The sequence below is a fragment of the Carassius auratus genome, linkage group LG28B (genome assembly GCF_003368295.1).
Source record: "Carassius auratus strain Wakin linkage group LG28B, ASM336829v1, whole genome shotgun sequence".
Taxonomy (NCBI): Eukaryota; Metazoa; Chordata; class Actinopteri; order Cypriniformes; family Cyprinidae; genus Carassius; species Carassius auratus.
In genome coordinates this window covers 4631536-4652381 of record NC_039293.1, presented here as the reverse complement: position 1 = coordinate 4652381, position 20846 = coordinate 4631536, and the positions used below count along the sequence as shown (strand labels likewise).

At 37.3% G+C, this 20846-nt stretch overlaps 1 protein-coding gene across 7 annotated transcripts in view; it reads left to right on the top strand.

Moving 5' to 3' along the window:
* rbfox3b (RNA binding fox-1 homolog 3b) overlaps window positions 1-20846 on the top strand; it is a 219293-nt gene that overhangs the window by 126506 nt on the left and 71941 nt on the right. Inside the window, exon 1 of one of the 7 annotated variants that reach the window (XM_026240303.1) lies at window positions 8698-9130. The exons of the other annotated variants lie outside the window; for them this stretch is intronic. Within the exon in view, the coding sequence (XP_026096088.1) occupies window positions 9113-9130 (18 nt within the window). The 5' untranslated portion in view covers window positions 8698-9112. Of the gene's footprint in view, window positions 1-8697; window positions 9131-20846 lie in introns of those variants that run through there. 7 annotated transcript variants of the gene reach the window in all.

Here is a 20846-nt window from a genome sequence, read left to right as displayed (position 1 = left end):
AAAAAAACTAAAACAATATTAATTCCATATTAATTCCATAGTTTTTTTGTTTATTTATTTGTTTCTTTGTTTGTTTGTTCTTTTTCTTTTTGGTTTGCAAAAGTTTGTGTTATCTGTTGTAATTATCCTGAATGTATTATTTAATGCACATTTATTATTGAAAACATGTTAATATAATGAAGGCATGGAAAATTTAACAACTTAATGAATCTTTTAAAATGTAATCAAATGGCAATTTAACAGTTCTGTACTATTTCTATATTTATTTATTTAAGTGCAGACTGATACAATCAAAACATGGAAAACTCTTTTTAATTAAAATCAAATCACTTTTTATATTAGTTTATTGCCATTATTACTACTTTAAAAAGTTGGCTCTTCTGTGCAATAGTAGCATGGCCTGTTTTTGTCATTATTTCTTCTCACTTTTATTTTGATGCTTTGCTGTGAAGACTTGATTTTCTGTGTGTATATGATAAGATGATGATATTTTTATCAAATGAAATGATGAAATGCTCATGAAGTGGAATTAAGTTCTTGTCCTCATATAGTCAGAGAGCAAACGTAGAGAAAACAGTAAGCATCATGTGTTTGGGTTCATAAACAAAACGCAATATAGACTTCGTAGTCTTTTTACTCTTTAATATCTGCAGACAGTAGTCCATATAACGGTTGGATTAAGTGTACAGCCCTATTTTGATTTATTCATCCAAATTTAATCAAATTCCATGACATTACCTGTTTTACAGAAATGCATATTTTTTTAAGACTGTATTGCGCAATTCCTTACCGCATTTTCTAAATCATGGAAGTTATAGAGTACAAAAATTGATGCATAGTCTTAGGAAGAAGTACCAGAATCGTCGCTTTTGTCTCTGGAGTTAAAGGAAAGTGTTTTAATAGCAGCACAGGTCTGACAGAACGACTCCTGTCACGATGAGACTGAGAATCACAGCTGAATAAACTGAAAGTGGAGCAGTGTGTCTCTCACAGAGCTTGATGAATCTGCCTCGGTGAGTGAATCGCCTGGAGCCGCTCTTCAGATTCTCCGTTTCAGTCTTTCATCAGTCCAGAGTTTAGTGTCTGTGTGTTCGCACTTGTTCATGTGGTGTTTCAGACAGACGGAGACATCTCAAACTCAGAGCTCTGCTTTACAACAGTGCTGCAGAATGATCATTGGACACGTGCATCACAGTTACATTGTCAGAATCTTGTTGTGTTAAATAGCAAAATATCATGCGCTCACATTGTGCTCAAGCTTATCTAACACCAAACAGCACTTTTTTATATTATTTTCTTTTTCTTTCTTTTTTAATTAAACAATGTGCTCTTATTTTAAAATAAATTTAATTATTATTAAAATTGTATTTGCAATAACATTCTACCTCAGCTTCTGCTCTAAACTATAGCGAGCTTTTACATTGTAAGGTTACAGTTAACCCAAACTTAAAATTAAATTTGCTATTTATTTTTAAGCATAATAATCAATGCGTGTAAAAAAAAAAATTCTATAAATATTACAGTTAGTTTGATCACAGTCATTATTATTGAAAACTAAAAGTCTAAATTAGTTTGTCCTTGTATAATTCACTCACTGCTGCTGTTGGACCAGATGTGACACTTCATGAGCTATATTATTAGTAATGAAATGAGTGTGAGGGTGTTTGATATCTCCGGTGTGTTTTCTCTCTAATGAACTGTTGCTTCTTCCTCCTCTGGCTGATGAGGGTGTTCAGAGAACAGAAGTAATGAAGAGCTGCTGTCTGGTGTCTTTCTCTGTCTCTGAGTCAGGGATGGCTGTTATTACTGCTCATATAGTCAGTGTTCGTGATGATCTGAGAGTCTGAAGTGTGTGTTCTCCAGACATGAATGAGTCCTGCTCTGCTGAAGAAATGTTTCTGCAGAGAGAAATGCATTGGCTGCTCTTCCTGTGCTTCACTTACACAAATGAGTCCAGACCAGTTATAAAGCTACTGTAGTTTCTTCCCTCAGTCCTGAACTGATTTCTGCAGCTTCCTCAGTTTGCTGGAGAAGATTACAACACAGATCTTAAGCACTTTGAACTTCATTCCATTGCGTGCAATTCAAATGTAATAATACATTTGTGAAGTGGAATTATTATTATTATTATTATTATTATTATTATTATTTTGTTAACACATTATGGGCATATATATATATATATATATATATATATATGTATTAGCCTCTGCTCATGGGGACAATGAAAAAAGCCGAAAATCAATGCACAGCATCTCAGTGAATCTGCTGGAGGATCATTGATTAGTAAACATCCTCGTCTCTTTAAAAACTCTGATCAGTTCATCATCACCAAACACAAACACTCTCGTGCTGCGGCCACTTCAATATTAATTCATATATTAAAAAAAAAAAAAAAAAAAAAAAAAAAAAAAAAAAATATATATATATATATATATATATATATATATATATATATATATATATATATATATATATATATATATATATATATATTCACTTTTTTTACAGGACGTAACTGTATCTATTTATTTATTTATTTATATTTATTTCTGTGAATTTTCATCTAGATGATTGTGATTATGGTGCTAATGATCAAATTAATAATTATTTATGACAGATATGCATCCCTCCTGTGATGGTTTGCATTATGCATGTGAACTAATGAGTGTTTTTATGATTATATTCAAACAGTGAGAGAAATATTAAAAGTAGAAGAGTAGTTTATTCCACTGTATGTGCAGACAGAACAATGTTTCCATGCTTGTTTCCTTGGCTCCCGTTTTTTTTTTTTTTTTTTTTTGGTGAAAGAGGGAAGCAGAGAGTGAAGGACAAAAGAATAGGTTCGTTGCAGCTTTAATCACGCGTGCCATCAAGTAAATGAACCATTCTCTGCTACACTAACACACACACAGACGCACACACACATACACACACACACACACACACACAGAGTTATTAAGTGTTATTTGTGTTTTCTCTCACTGTAGTAATGTACTAATGAAAATCCTGTATCAGTTCACTTACAGTCAGATTCTTTCACTGTGTGATTTTATTCATTATCAGTGTGATGATGATAAATTGCTTCATTTTCTGACACTCAGTGGATGATTGACCAGATAGGTGCTGGAATTTATAAGTCAAATTGTGAGATTGAGCTCAAAAACAGATTGCTTTCTCCATACTTGGGACTTAAAATCTCCTTATTTTGATGTTATTTCTCAAAGTAGTATCTGTGGGTCTATTATGCCTAAACATAAATATAAATTTGCAACCATTTCTATAATACTGTGTTGTGCATTAGAAGAAAATGTAAGTAATAATGTGTCATGTAAAGACTGAACATGTGAAGATGATTTCACATCATGATTCAGTATCATTGTCAGATGACTTTGGGTCTTTCAGCTGATTTGTGATTTGTATTTATTTCCCCCCTACTGTCTTCTGGTTTATAAATATGTTTGCTCTCTCTCTCTCTCTCTCTCTCTCTATATATATATATATATATATATATATATATATATATATATATTATAATATGATTTCCAAATATTTAAATATATACAAATGTTTCTTAAAACAAAAACACAATAACAGTAATTCATACAAGATGTCATGTGTTCCTGTTTGCATTTATAGCACTGAAAAGAAAATAGACAATTATTGACATTATTTGAGTCTGTGTTTTCTCAATACATCAGTCTATTTTTCAAGAACTGATCTGTTGCACCTTCAGTTCGGATAACTGTGTGTGTGTCACAGCGGCAGCTACAAGCATCGACAGTCTCTCTCTCTCTCTCTGTGTGTGTGTGTGTGTGTGTGTGTGTGTAGCGTTTAATCGTAGTGTTAATATTTGATGCAGTCAGTGCAGGAGGTTGTGGAGTCTGTGCAATGAGACAAAAGTCTACAGACATGCATCACATGAAACAACACAAACCCAAGGACTCGAGCAGAGCTGCCTGCGAGACTCTCTATATTCGTATTATTTTTTATTTGTTTGGAGATGGTTGGGTCCACGTGATGCTGATGATGATGGTGTGTCCGTTGCGTAATAGACACAGTGACTCTTGGCAAACGGCACCAGCACCTCTGTAATGGCTGTTTGGCTCTTAAATAATATATGTGCTGTCGACGCAAGCGTGTGTTTCTCTTTGTGTACACTAGTGAAGGCCAAATGTGCTCATTAATATAGTGAAATATCATAATAACATTTAGTGTGTCATCGCTAGTTAAAAAGGCTCTCAGATTGTCCTGGATTGTCCTGGAGATTTATTGGTCTTAAAATCAAATGATCTGCAGAGGTTTCTGTGAGGGTTTGGAGGAATCATCCTTAACCTTACAGTCAATTACAAAAAACGCATATTTGAACCTTCCAGAATTTTGGAAATGTTAAATGTAAACGTGTGCAAATGAAAGAGAAGTCACGCATGAGGTCTATTCATACCGTACGTTAACTTCTCAGGTGTTTGTCTTGTGAAAAAGACTCTGGTTTTCTCACATGTGTCTTTTCTGGAGTCTCAAGATGCCGAAAAACACAGATCTTTACTCTTATTGCATATATTTTGCAAGAGTATATTTAATTTCTTCCACAATGTGATGCCAGTTTTGGAGCAATTAGGATATTTTGCAGCATAAGATTTAACCAAGAATTGAATGAATGAATGAATGAATGAATGCATACATTAATATCAACAACACAAATTTTAATCCATTTATGAGTATTTATGAATCATGGATGTATTGCCTTTGTACCAACTGTAATCAGAAAAAAAAGAAGCATTAAAAAACTACTTCATTAAAAGAATGAAAATCGGAGAATCACCTTTGGAAAATAATTGAAGTTACAAAAAAAGGAAGATGTTTTAGATGTGTTAAAGTAATGAGAATTTGTGTGAAAATCAGTGCAAAAAAAATCTTAATTGGTCTCAAAAATAGATTTTATTTTAATAATACTTTAGTATTTTTCCTTCACATTTTGGGGTGAAATTTAGATGTGTCGTCAGAACTCATAAAGTTAGTGTAAAACTTTTATATAGAGAGAGAGAAATGACAAATGAGAAGCAGATTTGTGTTTTTCTGAAAGGATTTTGGGAGAAACAAAGTCGATATTTCAGTACAGTAATAGCTGAGTGTTTATTGTGTGTGTGTGTGTGTGTGTGTGTTTTGTGGTCAGGTGGTGTGTGTAAGTCGTAGTGCGGGAGGCTCCTGACTGATCACCTGTGCCGATTAGGACTTCCTCTCTTCAGCACGCTGGTGAGAGATGCGCTCTGTGTGTGTGTGTGTGTGTGTGTATGTGTGTGTGTGTGTGTGTGTGTGTCTAGTGGGGTTTGTTTGTGCGATCATGATTGATATGAGCAGGTGGATTTGTGCTTGACTTGATGACATCACTCAGTGCTCAGTCACAGTCCGAGTGCCGCGGTGTGTGTGTGTGTGTGTGTGTGTGTGTGGTGGAGCAGGTGTGTCACATTCAGGTTAATGCGATGGTGTGTATGTGTGTGTTGTTGTGTGTGATGTTTCTGTGTTTCTGTTTGCCGAGCCTGAGAGAAAGAACAGGTGTGATTCGTAAAGTTGCAGCAGGTGATTGTGAAGAGATCATCACCTGTTACCCACTGAGCAAATGACTCTCCAACACTCAGTGTTCAAGAATCAAACTAGAGGCAGAGATTTAAAGTTGAAGATTTCATTTAGAGAAACAAATTCAAGAATAAAACTAGAGGCAGAGAATCAGAGTCAGAAGAACTGGAGTCAAAGAATCAAATAGAGTCGAAGAAACAGACCAGAGTCAAACAATCAAACGAGTTTCAGTTATTTGGATTTAAAGAATCAGAATCAAACTTCAGATTCAAACTACAGACAGAGAATCAGAGATAGTGAAGAGTAAGGGTGTACTCACACTAGGCACGGTTGCCATGAACCGGGCCCGAGTACGATTGTCCCCCCTCCCCACTCCCCCTCTGGCCTGCACTCACATATAGGGTTTCAGCATTCGTGGCGGAGCACGCTTACGTCATTATGGTGCGACGGTTTCGGGATAAACAGGAAGAGCGGCGCTCTCTGAACACAATGGAGTCCATCGCTCTGTTTTCTTTGTGGATAATTTTGTGTCACGGTTAGCGCTCACACTGCATGCGAACCGCGCCCGAGTCCAACTGAACCGTGCTCTGGCCCACCTCTTCCAAGCGGGCCTGGGCCGTCTAATCTAGCCGCGCCCGAGCACAGTTCGGAGCACTCACACTCGTCAAACGAACCGTGCTTCGGTGGTCAAACGCACTCGGGCACGGTTCAAACTGGCTAGTGTGAGTACACCTTAAGAGTCAAAGAATCAAACTAGAGTCAGAGGTTCAAAGTTGAAGAATCAGTCTAGAGTTGAAGAATAGGACTAGTGCCAGAGGTTTATTTTAGAGGATCAGAGAATAAAATTAGAATCAAACTAGAGACAGAGAATCACAGTGAGACAATCAGAAGAATTGGAGTCAGAGAATCAAACTAGAGTCACAGATTCAGACTCAAACAATCCCACTAGAGTCAAGTAATCAAACTAGTTTCAGAGAAACAGACGAGAGAATCAAACAAATGACAGAGACTCAGGTTATAAGAATCAAAGTAGAGTTAAAGAATCAAATATACTAATATATAATCAAATGTGCTAACATCCTTCGACAAAGAGTCAATGAGGATTTTTAGTAGAGTCTAGTCCAAAAATATCTCTAGAGTCAGAGATTCAGACGAGTATTGGCGATTCGGATTAGAGAATCGATTAAATTACAGAATCAAACTATAGTCAGAGGGAAATCAGGTTCAGGGAATCAAAATAGAGTCAAACAATAAAACTAGATCCTAAGAATAAAACCGATGTCAGAGATTCAGACTAGAGTTAGAAAATCTGGAGAGAGAATCAAACTAGAATAAAAGAAGCAGTCTAAGGGGCCGTTCACATATCGCGTCTTTTGCGCGCGCAAGTTAGTTATTTCCAATGTAGGCGCGGCATGCGCGCTCATAATGGAAGCAACTCGGTCGCGACGCGCACGTGGTGCGACGCACCCGTTTTTTCCAGGCGCGTCTGCACCGCATCGAGTTAAAAACATCTCAACTTTTCAGAGAGCAGCAAGCGCACAGCGGGTCATGTGACAAGAACTAACCAATCGGCTTCATCCTTTCCAGTAAAAAAGTTGAAAGCTCAGCCAAGATGAAGGAACAGCTGTTCATAGTTGTATACGGATTGCCATTTTGAAATAAATTTAGTAGCAGAGCTACTGCGAGAGATTTTTAGTTGCGCAAATCCATTTATCATTTGCTGAAATGTCCGAGTCTTCATGGAGCGAGCACGTCATGGTTGCTTAGTAAAGGCAGACGCCTCAGGGGCGCAACTGCCCGAGAGCTTTGGAAAAGAAAGAGAAAGCGGCGCGCCTAGCGTTTTCCACGCGTTTTTAGGCGCGATATGTGAACGGCCCCTGATAACACTGATGCATTCAGACTAGTGTCCGACAAATCAGGGTGAAGAATCAAACTGGAGTAAGAGAATGTGAATCAGGGAATCAGACTGGAGCGTGTCTAGATTAGTCTTCAGTCAGATCACTGAAAACAACTGGTTTATTTATCCTGCTTATTCACAGCAGCAGGGAGGCGGAGAGAGAGAGAGATAAACGTAGACAAGTGCAGTTCTGCACCCAGTGTATCCCGTTACATGTGCGTTTTTACCTCTTGTAGTCTAATTATCATTTCTAATAATATTCCTCAGAGGTCTAAGAGAGATACTAGAGAGAAAAAAATGACCACAGATAAAAATCCAATTAAATGAGCGCATGGCTTGGAGAAGACGAGCAGTCAGATGATGTTCCAGCGTGTGTGTGTGTGTGTGTGTGTGTGTGTGTGAGGAGATGGCCAGCGTTTCTCTCTCTCTGTGGTTTGTGGGCTTCATTTTGAAAGTGTTTCTTGCAGGCAGATATTGATGAGCTGTTTTTCAGAAGTGCTGACGCAGCAGTGATACTACAGCGTCTCCTCATGTACTTCTGCGCTTCTCTTTAAAGAAAGGATTGAAGTGACTTCAGGGCCCATCCCTGTGATAACACATCTGGGTCACATTTCATCCCAACCATCTGATAGAAAAAAGAAAAAGAATAAATTAAATACAACATTATTATTAAAGTACAGCGTCTTTTGGAGACCATTAGGAATTTTTTTTTTTCATTGTGACATTTAAACACATTTTAATGCAAAATCTCTTTATCTCTTTTCTTGCAGTTTTGCTTTGAACTATTTCCGGTGATTTTTAAAGGTGATTCCCATTACATTCTCTTTAACGTAGGTGTGTGTGTGTGGTTTTTTTTTTTTTTTTACTGCATTTATTATTATTTTATTGTTGTGTTTATTACAGCTGGCATAAAGAAAAACAAAAACAAATAAAGTCATTCTAAATACATGCTTCTAATTTAAATACTTTGTTTATGTATTGTTTGTACAGTAAACATATTTCTGCATAACAATTAATGAAAAATTACCTTAAATGTGCTTAATTGTCTTAAAACAAGTCTATTAGAGGGAAATAAAAAAATGCACTTATTTAATGCACACACACACACACACACACAAAAAAAAAAAAAAACTTCCACTACTGTAATGACACAGACACAGATTTACAGTTTTAATGACGTACTGTATATGACAGAGAAAGAAACACGGCTCAGTCCTCCGTCTTTGTGTTCACCCTTGTTTCATGTTGTTTGTTTGTGGTGGCTGTTGGGTTTCGTATGGCGTATCTTGAGAGGATTGTGGGTAGAGTCTGTTCACTCACATCCGCCATCAATACTGTCATCAGAGAAAACCCCCTCGCTCTCTCGCTCGCTCACTCTCTCTCCCCGCTGGAGGCTGCTGTTATCCTGCTTCAGACTCAGTCGTAAAGTAAAGCAGCTGTGAGACGAGAGCAAAGAAGGAGTAAAAGAGCATCAGGCACCCTGACGTCGCTTCTCACCGTGTTTCCTGAGAAAACCTCCAAACATCAGAAAAGTCAGAAGCGGCGTCTAGGAGGAGAGAAGTGTGGAGGAGACGGGAGGAGAATCCAGCTGTCCTCAACTCCAGAGAGAGAAAACATCTGTAGAGGGTTTGTGCGGCTGACATGATGATGTACTTTTGGGTGAGTATGAGGAGCGTGGCATGTGAAAGCGCAGGAGAAACACACTAGTGTGTCGTGATCTTCTCATACAGTATACAGCGCTTGTGTTACTCGTGTTGGGTCAGCTGTGAACTACTCTTCCGCTCTGGACAGGGAGTTTTAGATGAACGGGAATTGTTTAGTGTTCAGCTTTGCCTAAAATGAATCAGAAACAGACCTAAACGAGTCATCCAGAAAGAGTGCAGAGCTATAAAACGAGAGCGAAGAGTGCTTTAAATCATTTGATGAGGAATGTTTGAGTTTAAGTTGAGGTCTCTGATTGCAGAGTTTGGGATATCATTGAGATTTCTCTTGAAGCTATACATGAAATGTACGAAGGAGGCAACTCCGTTTGCTGGTGACTTGGAGAACCATTTGTGAGCTCTTTTCTAAAGGTGATTTAGGAAAGTGTCATTGCTCTTTTATTGCTCAGGGAACTTTCTATTTCTCTTGGTATCAGCACTGACCCATTTTTCTCCTCAAACCAAAGTCGACTCCATTTGGTCTCCATCTCATTGATGTCTCTGAGTCGAGATCTCGGTCTGTTATTATAAATCGCTCTTTCATAGCTCAAGGAGCTTCGTGTGTTTCTTGGTTTAACTCAGATGTTTTCTGAAACTCCAAAGTAGACTTTTGAGTCTTTTTCAGTCCCACTGATGTCCTGGAGAAACATGTGAGACATCAGTGAGATCCTGAATGGGATTTTTCGGTTTCTGTTCTGTTCTCAGGGAATTAAGTACGTTTCTGTGTATCAGCATTGTCTCCGATGTTTCTCCTAAAATCTGAAATAAAATGTAAGATCTTTTCTGGAACTACTCTATGGAGGAGACCATAAAGCTCCATTTGCTTTCCATTCAATCTCACTTCTGTCTTGGAGAAACATCTGAGACCTGAGTGAAGTCTCCTGTGTGGTTTTTCTTTTCTATAGATGATTTAGGGAAATATGAATCTCTTCTGAATCTCGTCCGTGAGAACAAGGCTCTTTCTCTCAGTCGAGAAATTGCAAAAACTCAGCAAATGTCTCTCTGTGAGCTCCTTTCGATTGCAATTCGGTTCAGGAGAAACCACCTCATTTGTCCAAGAGTGTGTTTCTGTGCCACAGGTAGAAACATCTGGTTCATCGCTGTCATGTTTCTCAGATGTGTTTCATTCGGTCTCAGTGAGCTACAAATCCATTTTGTTTTGCTGTTTATTTATTTATTTATTCACTTTTGAACGCCATTCTGGCTATTTTTATTGTAATCTTTGAATAAAGTTAGTTTTTCTGTAGTTTCTGATGTGATCTAGCACTAATTCCTAAAGTTACGTGCACGTGTCTTGTTCTTGTCCTGCAGTATTTGATTATTTTAATCGTGTCTCGCTGCGGTTGATTAAGGGATCAGATGCACCACACACTTTTCACATTTCACATTTCATTAGCCACTGACATTTTCCTCGGAAAACGAAACAATCCTGTTTCTGAAATGCATTGCCGTCTTAAAATACAGCACACTCTGTAATGATTTGCACTCTACAATCAAAGCCTTTTACATTTAGACTGCCAAATGATGGATTGATCAAAAAAAAAAAAAAAAAAACATTTGGCTTTCACACAAAGCTTTATTGATTCAGTTTATTGATTTTAATTGCATTGATGGAACAAAAATGCAAGCAACACACATATTTGAATGCAGTTTTTTGATCCAAAGAATCTTTTTCTTCCTCTTCACTAGAGTGTAAAATCATCCAGGATGCACTTTATCGGTTATATCTGAATTATTGCGATCAATTCTAGTTAATACATTTTAAGAATTTAAATCAATAAAGTGGATCAATAAAGTTTTTGTAAGAAAACCAACTGTGTTTAACATCACTGATGCATCAGTCTAAATGTAGAGCAGAGGTTTTGAATGTTTTAATGATGTTTCCGAAACAAGTTGTGTGTTTCTGATAAAATACGAATGAAATCTGGAGGCCGAAGAAGCTCTAAAGAGCATTTTCATTTGTGTCACATATTTTGATCAGTGAATCATTCCCAGACTTCCATTTGTGTCATTTCACAGCTTTCCTCACTTTATTTTTCTAACACTCGGAAAACCGTGTCCAGCTTCCGGCTGATTTTCACTGATTTTCAGTGAAAGAATCCCATTGAGCCTGTAGTGAGAGAGACAGGGGTGAAGGGTGTACAGGTGTGAGGTGTTACCTGTCTCTCCGGCTGTCCCCGGGGAGCCGGCAGTACTGCAGTGCAGTATGGGAATTGAGTGCATCCGCTCCTCATTAGAATATTTATTCAGGAAACAGATGTTCAGTTTGAGGGCGACACCTTGGGCTCTCTGTCCCCTGCTGTTCTCGCTCACACACACACGCACACAAGCACGAGTGTATGCGGGCTGGCGGAGCCTCGGAGGGGCTCGAACCCGCCGCAGCAGCATTAATCTCTCTGAATGGAGCTCCATCTGCTGAAGAGATAACACTCAGGTGATGGAGTCATACGAGACATTACTGAGACAAAACACCAGATCAGATTCAACCCTGATGGGCTGCACTTCATCAGAGAGAGAGAGAGAGAGGGAGGTGTGGTGTGGTGTTTGTGTCCTGCTCTGAATCTGATGAATAATTGACGAGAACAGACGCTTTACTGAGGAACAACAGATGATAATGATAGAGGAGAAAGAGAGAGGCTGATCAGATAAAAGAGAGACAGAAAGAGTCTATCTATCTATCTATCTATCTATCTATCTATCTATCTATCTATCTATCTATCTATCTATCTATCTATCTATCTATCGTTCTATCATTCTATTGTTCTATCTGTCATCATATCGTTCTATCTATTGTTCTGTATGAATGAATGGAGTAATTTTTGTTCATTTGTGTAATTAATAGTTCCTGTAAAACAACCTGCATGTAGTTCAGTTGTGATATTGTGTCTAACATTATTAAAAATATGATTTACTGTATGTAAATATTAGAAGTGAATGAATTCTAAGGGGTCAAACTGCAGGTTTAACATCTCTCAATTACAGTGTGTCTTGTTTGAGTGTGTGAATGTGATATGAAACAGTAGGTACGGAAAGTATTCAGACCCCCTTAAATGTTTCACTCTTTGTTATATTGCAGCCATTTGCTAAAATCATTTAAGTTCATTTTTTTCCTCATTAATGTACACACAGCACCCCATATTGACCGAAAAACACATAATTGCTGATGTTTTTGCAGATTCATTAAAAAAGAAAAACTGACATCACATGGTCCTAAGTATTCAGACCCTTTGCTGTGACACTCATATATTTAACTCCAGTGCTGTCCATTTCTTCTGATCATACACCTTCATTTGAGTCCAGCTTTGATTATACTGACTGGACTTGATTAGGAAAGCCACACACCTGTCTATATAAGACCTTACATCTCACAGTGCATGTCAGAGCAGATGAGAATCATGAGGTCAAAGAAACTGGGAGAAAGTTGTAGAAAGTCAACCATCACTGCAGCCCTCCACCAGTCGGGGCTTAATGGCAAAGTGGCCCAACAGAAACCTCTCCTCAGTGCAAAGGCTGAAGGTTCACCTTCCAACAAGACAATGACCCTAAGCACACAGCTAAAATAACGTAGGAGTGGCTTCACAACAACTCTGTGACTGTTCTTGAATGGCCCAGCCTGAGCCTCACTTAAACCCCATTGAGCATCTCTGGAGAGACCTGAAAATGGCTGTCCACCATCGTTTACCATCCAACCTGACAGAACTGGAGAGGATCTGCAAGGATAAATGGCAGAGGATCCCCAAATCCGGGTGTGAAAAACTTGTTGCATCTTTCACCAAAAAGACTCATGGCTGTATTCGGTCAAAAGGGTGCTTCTACTAAATACTGAGCAAAGGGTCTGAATACTTATGACCATGTGATATTTCAGTTTTTATTTTTTAATAAATGTGCAAAAATATCAACAATTCTGTGTATTTCTGTCAATTTGGGGTGCTGTGCGTACATTAATGAGGGAAAAAATAATGATTTTAGCAAATGGCTGCAATATAACAGAGTGAAAAAATTAAGGGGGTCTGAATACTTTCCGTACCCACTGTATATACAGCGGGTCACTGAAGAACTGGTATTACACCAGCTCAATCCCAAGTGATTCCCAGAGGATGTGCCCCAAACACTCCTCATCTGTCCTGTCCACAGCAGCGCGTCATTAGAGAAATCCGCTAGATTCCAGCACCGTTCCAGGAGCGGAGGTTAAACACCATTAATTGTCTTTGTTTTTACCATGTGGCTGGTTGTTGGTGATTTTTCAGGTTGTGAGTGGAATGAGATTAGAGGATGATTGTGTTCTGACCGGCGGCTCTGCCCACATCTCAGCTGCCGCACCTGCCTCATATTGATTAACCGCTAACAGCAGTTTCTCACTTCGAGATTTTCATATACACGTCCACCGAGAGCGACGGCCGCTCAGGGGAAATCACATTGGAGTTGTGTGCAGACGCTCACCTCTGCGATCGCACCTGCCGTCATTAGATTCTCATGCATACCCTAAACCACAGCGGGCCAGACCGATCTATACACACTGAGAGAGAGAGAGAGAGAGAGAGAGAGAGAGAGAGTCTGATGTCTGCCAGCCGTCACATCACTAAAGATATTAATCGCCATCCACCATCTTGGTGTAGGGCCATTAATGTCGAGTCCGGCCCAGCGCTCGGCCCTCCACAGGGACCGATAACATCGGCACAGATTTATCATAATGTGTTACAGTGATTTTAACAAACACACCAGACAAAGAAGTGTCAGCCAAAATGTAACAGACACCAGCATCTGATATATAAAATTAACCCTCGAGAGTCCATTTTAAAAAGTTACTCGTAGCTCATTACTCATAGAATGTTTTTTTTTGTGTGTGTGTGTGCTTTCAGTCCTGATCATAGCTACCAAAAATATATTCATTATCAGGATTTTAACCCTTTCAGTGCCAATTTGTTTATGTAATACCACTGTTGTTGTTTTGAAAATACAACAAATGTAATCAATTATTTTGCATATACTAAATGCTAAGCATAATTTGTTTGTTTATTGGATTATTAGCATGATTATTAGCATGATTGATGCATTATTATTTTTGTGCAGTGTCAGAATTAAAAATAAAATAAATAGAAATAACAGTTAACAAGTTATGCATGATGTAAATCATACTAGGAAAAAATATTGCGATTTTAATGGGTTTTAGTTGACATTTTTTGTCCTTTTAGGTCTTGGAATTAGTTATTTTTCTACCTAGTGTGAAACAGATTTATATAAGGAAATGAGAATGGCATATTACAATTCTAATGCGAATGCACAGTTTTGACAAAATGTATGCTGTTTGCATTAGCACAGCTAAAATGATTTAAAAAAATAAAAGTTCAGGACACACAAGGGTTAAACGATTATAAAGATAAGTTATCCCATTCATCCTTACTGTGTAATGTTTATGTCTTACCAAACAATGTGAAAACTTGGCAGTGGCACATTAATGCAGAATTTAATCGTTTTGAGTGCTGTTTTTTATTTGCCTAATTAGCATAGAGCAGATAAACAGATCATCATCTTAATGGGTTATGGCCATAACATAAACTAAAGGATATTGACTATTTAATAAAAGGACAAACTCCAGCCTCCTGTTTTGAATAAGAAATAGGAGCTAAAAGCAGTTCAGTGGTTTAATATCCATAAGTCATCAGCTTCATCACGACTAATGTGTCTTTAAGTTTCTGAGTCTTTACTGCAGTCAGTATTTTCAGTGCTGCTCGTTGCCTGTTGTTTTCACACGTTTGATAAGGATGCAGATGTGATAGGGTTACAATTGGATTATGATTTATCCACTTTGTTTCATACTATGTTTGTCTGATTTGTAAACAGGTCTGACTTTCAATCAATCAATCAATCAATCAATCATTTAATATTTTATTTTATATTTTTTATAGTATTAGGTGTTATTTCAGTATTATTTTATAATATTGTATTATTTATTAATAATTGTTTAATAATCATTACACATTTAATGCTATGAGCTTTTATTTACGTGTTTTTATGTCTGTAAATATTATTATTTTTTATTCTTTTAAATCGTTTTTTCCATTAAAACAAGACAAGTGTTGCATTTTCTCGTAATAACAAGAAGGAATGATGTTAAAATGACAATTTTATTGTTAAAATTACATTTTTCTCATGATATGTATGATTACATGATATGCCAATAAAATTACATTTTTCTCCTTAAATTTACTTTTTTTTCTTACGTAATAACATGTCATAAAAACATTATGTCCTGTTATTATGATAAAATATGTGATTTTAATGATATAACATCTTATTACAACATAATTAAGTGGAAACAACTATGTGTGTGGCTGCAGTGTGTCACAGTATCATTTATATATGTATAACAAAACTAAACAAACTTTTGAACAGTTGTGTGTTTGTGTGTAAATAAACACACACACACAAAGCATGTTATGTTATGTTTAAGTTATGTTACTGCTTTGCATAACTGAATAATGATCACATGTGGACTTCATCTGTGTGATGTCAAAATATTGCAGATGTTCAGATGAGAGCTGCTTTTGTAGTTTCAATAAGACGTTTTGATCTACAGTATATTTTCCTAGCACATCAAAGAGTTGAAAGAGACTCCCAGTGCTGATCTGTTTAAACTCTCTGAGTGTGAGTGAGGGGGCTCTGCTGTGAGATGGATGAAGTCATATCAGCTTCAGTGTTTTCCTTCAAAAGCGTTTCTCCATTAAGGGTCGTAAAGCTGTTTAATTTGCTTTATACGGTGCGGCCGGGGGCCAGTGAAGCCCTGCGGTGCTGCAGTGACTGTGTGAGCGCGTGCGGACGGCTGTAAAATGGGAGCACAGAGTGACATTAGTGTTATGGGGTATTGACCAATTTTTGGAGAGTTTATGGAGCTAATCAAGGGCCGCGTCCGAGCCGGAGATGAATGTGTGTGTTGTGGCAGAGAGCAGCAGGTCACGGAGGGAGTGTGTGCTGTTTTTACACTGGACGGATGTGATGTGGAGTCGGTCTGTGTGAAGACGCCCCACACTGGATAGTAAGGGTATATTTAGTGCCTTAATAAACAGCGTGTTCTCAAACTACAAGCTGCTGATTTTTACAAATCCTCACACTTTCCCACACAGCGTCCTCTAATTAGAGCGTGGTGCACCCCTATCCATCCATCCATACATCCATATTGTATCTGTAGCACAGTACTGTATGTGTTTGTGTGTGTTACTGAGTAAATCTGCAGTTGTTTTCTTTGGCTTCTCTTGTACTTTGTGCAGCAGAATACAGCAGATGTCTGGTGTTCAGCTCCTGAAGCATGAACAAACACTCTGAGTGACTGTAGTTCACACACACACACACACACACAGTGAGGGAATGTGTGCCGGGCTGCTTCAGTGTGCTAATGGACAGAGAGAGAGCTGATATTGAGGGGATCTAGTTTCTGTTGTGTAGTGATGTGTCTCAGGGTGTGTCTGAGAGCAGATGGATGAGAAACCATCTGCTACAAATGGACTCTAATGTTAATGAGACTCACACTCCAATCCTCAAAACTTAAAAGATCCAGCATGAGATTTCAAACCATCCGTTGCCCTTTTACAGTCTGAGTGTGTCAGCAGAATATTTGCCTCTTGTAGTTGCATGTATATGTTTTTGGTTATGAAATTCACACAAAGAGTTAAAGCTAAGGAGGCAAAGAAGCTGGATTTGACAGACATTTCATTTGTTAACAGCTGTCATTAAAGCAAATAGGTGATATTCAAATGTAAAAAATAAAGTAGCGGTTACATACAGTCAGAAATTTACTCATTAGTTATGACTTTTTTTGTGCATTTGACCTAAATATTCACTTGAAGTACCTCATGAGATTTTAAGGTTATATTTCAATAATAAAACATGTTTACTTTATTCATTATTCATGAATAGACATAGACATTCATCTATTTTAGTAAGCGCTTATTTAGATTTTTGTGGTTTATTTTAAATGATGTGTACGTGTATTTAATTTATAAATAGAATTTATATTTGTTATTTTTAATTTGTATTCATTTATTTATATTTTGTATTTTTTTATAAATAGTTTATTTTAATTTGATATTTTTTCATTATTTATTAGCTGTTCATCAATTCATGAACCACAAGTGCTAGGGAATCCTGCACTATCCTGAAAAAAAGTGATTGTTGCTATTAGATTTCTTCAAATTTAGCGTTAGAATAACTATCCCAGATTTTTCTCGAGATAACTTAAATATTAATCATCAGTTTGTCACTCAATGCAACTTCACATTTGAACTTTAAAGGCAGCTCAAATACTCAAATGCAATATTTATATAGTTTGGAATAGTCTTTAAAAAAATATGAAATTATAAAGGAAATATAATGACATTTACAGATTGCTTTTTTTTTTTTACATTTGGATAGATGACAAAACATTCAATATGGATGCAGTGAAAACATCGACAACATAAATATCATTATGCATTAACAGAATAATTTACAGAAAGATGCATAAAATCTCTACAGATCTGTAGAATTATAGTCAAAAAAAAAGAAAAAAAAAAGAAAAGAAGACTCTTAGTAAGGTGTAGGTGCATAATATTCACAAGTAAAAAAAAAAACTAGTTTTGTTGTTTGGAATAGATGCTGAAACGTACGATGTGGACATATTGAGAACAAACATAAAACCGTAACATCATTATACATTTGCAACCAAAGAAACGTAAAATCTCTCCAGATCTGTATGATTTAAAGTTAAAGTAATTATGAAAAGCTTTGTTGTGTAATGACAATAATATCTGTCTCCACAACTCACGTGAAGCATTCGAGCAGAATCCTTTAGATCAACAGGCTTCGGAGCATAAATGCAGTCACGTGTGTCTGACGTCTCACTGCAAGCGCTCTTCCCTCAGTAGTGTGGATGTTGATGAACTTTGCAACACTGACACACTTACTGAGCTGAATGAAGACACTACAGTCTTCTGTAGAGCTTGGACTAGCCTCATATTTGATCAGGTTTGCTTCATTGTGCAGCTGGTATAAAGCGCTATAGGAATCAAGGTGACTGCAGTAGTGAGTAGGCCGCACTGATGATGCTCAGCGTACAGCGAGTGAACAGGATCCTCCCCAGCGCTCACTCCTCCGTCTCATCTCTCCGCTCCTCTGGCTGTTTGCCTGCTCACTTTTCACCTTCTCTTCCTCCACCGCTGTGTCCTGTATTTCTGCTCATCTTCCATCTCTATTTCTCTCTCTCTGTTTCTCTGGGAGTGATTAATGGTGCGGCATGTTCCTGCTCTGGCCCTGCAGCATCTGCAGTGCAGCACCTCTCACGGTCTCTGTCTGTCTCTCAGGTGATGTCTGTGTCTCTGTCAGCTCCTGCGGCTCCTCATCACACACTGTCACCGGTGTGTCTGTTATGTGGGCTGAGCTGGCGGGCCAAATGGCATCAGAAGGTCTTTTTGGTGGATCTGGGATGGCGCTAGTGTCATGCTTCTGGTTTTATTGTGAAGAATTATTCCGTGTTTGTTATTCCCAAGAAAACAATCCGTTTTTATGATCTTTCATTAAAATGTAATCACTTTCTCCATCTCTGAAGCAGATTTTTAAAAACAGAGCATAAGGGGATGGAAAAATAGTTTTTTCAGTTTTTAAATAGATATGTCTTAAAAAAAAAAGCATTCTAGGCTCATTGAAAATGTGTCTGTCTCTATTTTTTGTACCAAAATCTTACCTATACATAAAATTCACTGCCATTCCCAGGTGAAGCTAACACTAGTGGTAGTAAAACACCAACAACTTTTATTCCCGTTTGCTCAAATTATGATTAAGTGCAAATTATTAATTAATAAAGACATATTTTCATGCACAATACTATGTTATGACATCAAAACATGTACACTATTTTGCATGACTTGTAATCTAACGCATTTTGATGTTCCCATCACAAAATCTGCTCTGTATACAGTATATGGCATTTCTGACAGGGTAAACTTGCTCAGTAGTGCACCCGGTGCAGAATTAAAGTTACTGTTTTTTTGTTTTGTTCTTAAGAGGACCTCTAGGTTACTTTAAATGTACATACAGTACATAATGATACATGAAGTAATGTAGAGGGAGAAACAAAACATACAAAGTGGGAAAAGTTCAAAAAAGTGAAACAAATTTTTATCTTGCATTAATGAATTTGAACATGACTAGTCAGAAATAATTCTAATATGTTGATTTGCTGCTCAAGAAAAACAATCTTATTTGATCAGTGTTAAAAAATAGCTGTGCTGCTTCATATTTTTATGAATTAATCAGGGTTCTTTGATGAGCAAAACGTACAAGAGCTTTTGCTTAAAAATATAAATCTTTTGCCCCAGTATAAATGTATTCGTCCCTTTTTATCAATTCAATCACTATTAATTAATAAAAGTTGTAATTTCTTTCAAAAAAAAAAAAAAAAGAGCTAACCACAAACTTTTGAATAGTTGTCTAAAATAATGGCATCTTTGCAGCGTGACAAAGACCAGTCAGAATCAGAACCAATCAGAATGCATCATGCAAATAATATAATGATGTCATCACAGCTCCACTCTTTACATCAATGGAAGATTTTCACTTTTTAATCGTACTGTTTTAAGTATAAAGTTTATAAATAGCAAAAATGCACACCTGAAACTGGAATAATGACTGGAAAATACATGAAATATGAGTTGATTTAGTCAGTAGTCTTGGTCTTAATTCTGATAACAGCGTGTAAACGGCCCTGTGGTCATGTGACCACATGAGGGCGAGATGCTGCGGAAAATGTGGGGCTCAAATGAAGTGTAACACATCAGAGACACAGACAAACCTGCTGCTGAACACACACACACACACACACACACACACAGTGTTGCAGTGATGTAATTTGTAGTGAAATCACATTAGCGTGTGTGTGCGTGTGTGTGATGGGCGCCGTACACAGAACATCTGTTACTGACACACAGCGTTTGATTGATACCTCTGCTTATGTGTGAGTGCATGTCTTTACAGTGAGAATCTGCACATAACCACAGTACTGTATGTACGACATCATTCATGCTTTATTTCACATTCTGCCCAGTGTTTTTGTCTTGTTTTGAATGTTAAAATACTGTAATAGTGCCCAGAGTGTATAGAAACCATACATTTGTGATCTAGTTTGATACTTGGGCACAGTATTACACTTTTAGTGCATTATAAACCTCTTCCAAGCTGAGAAACAGATTAGAATAGTGTGCTTTTGTGGTTTAGTCTTGAATGAGGTGATGTGCTCAGCATGCATGTTGTTTTTTTATCGACTGCAGACAGGAATGAACACATAAGAGCACTTACTAGGCGTCAGAGAGCGCTGTGAATCTATTGATTTCAGTGCTGCAAGTATGTAGAGGATTTCAAACTGAACTGATTCTATAGTAACCCTTGAAATGGATCTAGCATATTCTTCTACATCAGTCAGTAAGATTTCTCTTATTGAAGTATCTTCTGCATCACCAGGGCTGCACTTATTTGATCATATATACAGTAAAAATTGTGAAGTTGTAAAATGTTTTTATTTATTTATTTATTTTTTTATTTAAGTGTCTTATATTTGAATCTGCTGTACATGTATGTATATGTGCTGCTCAAGAAACATTTCTCATTACATTTTCCATTATGCATTTAGCAGACATTGTTATCCAAAGCAA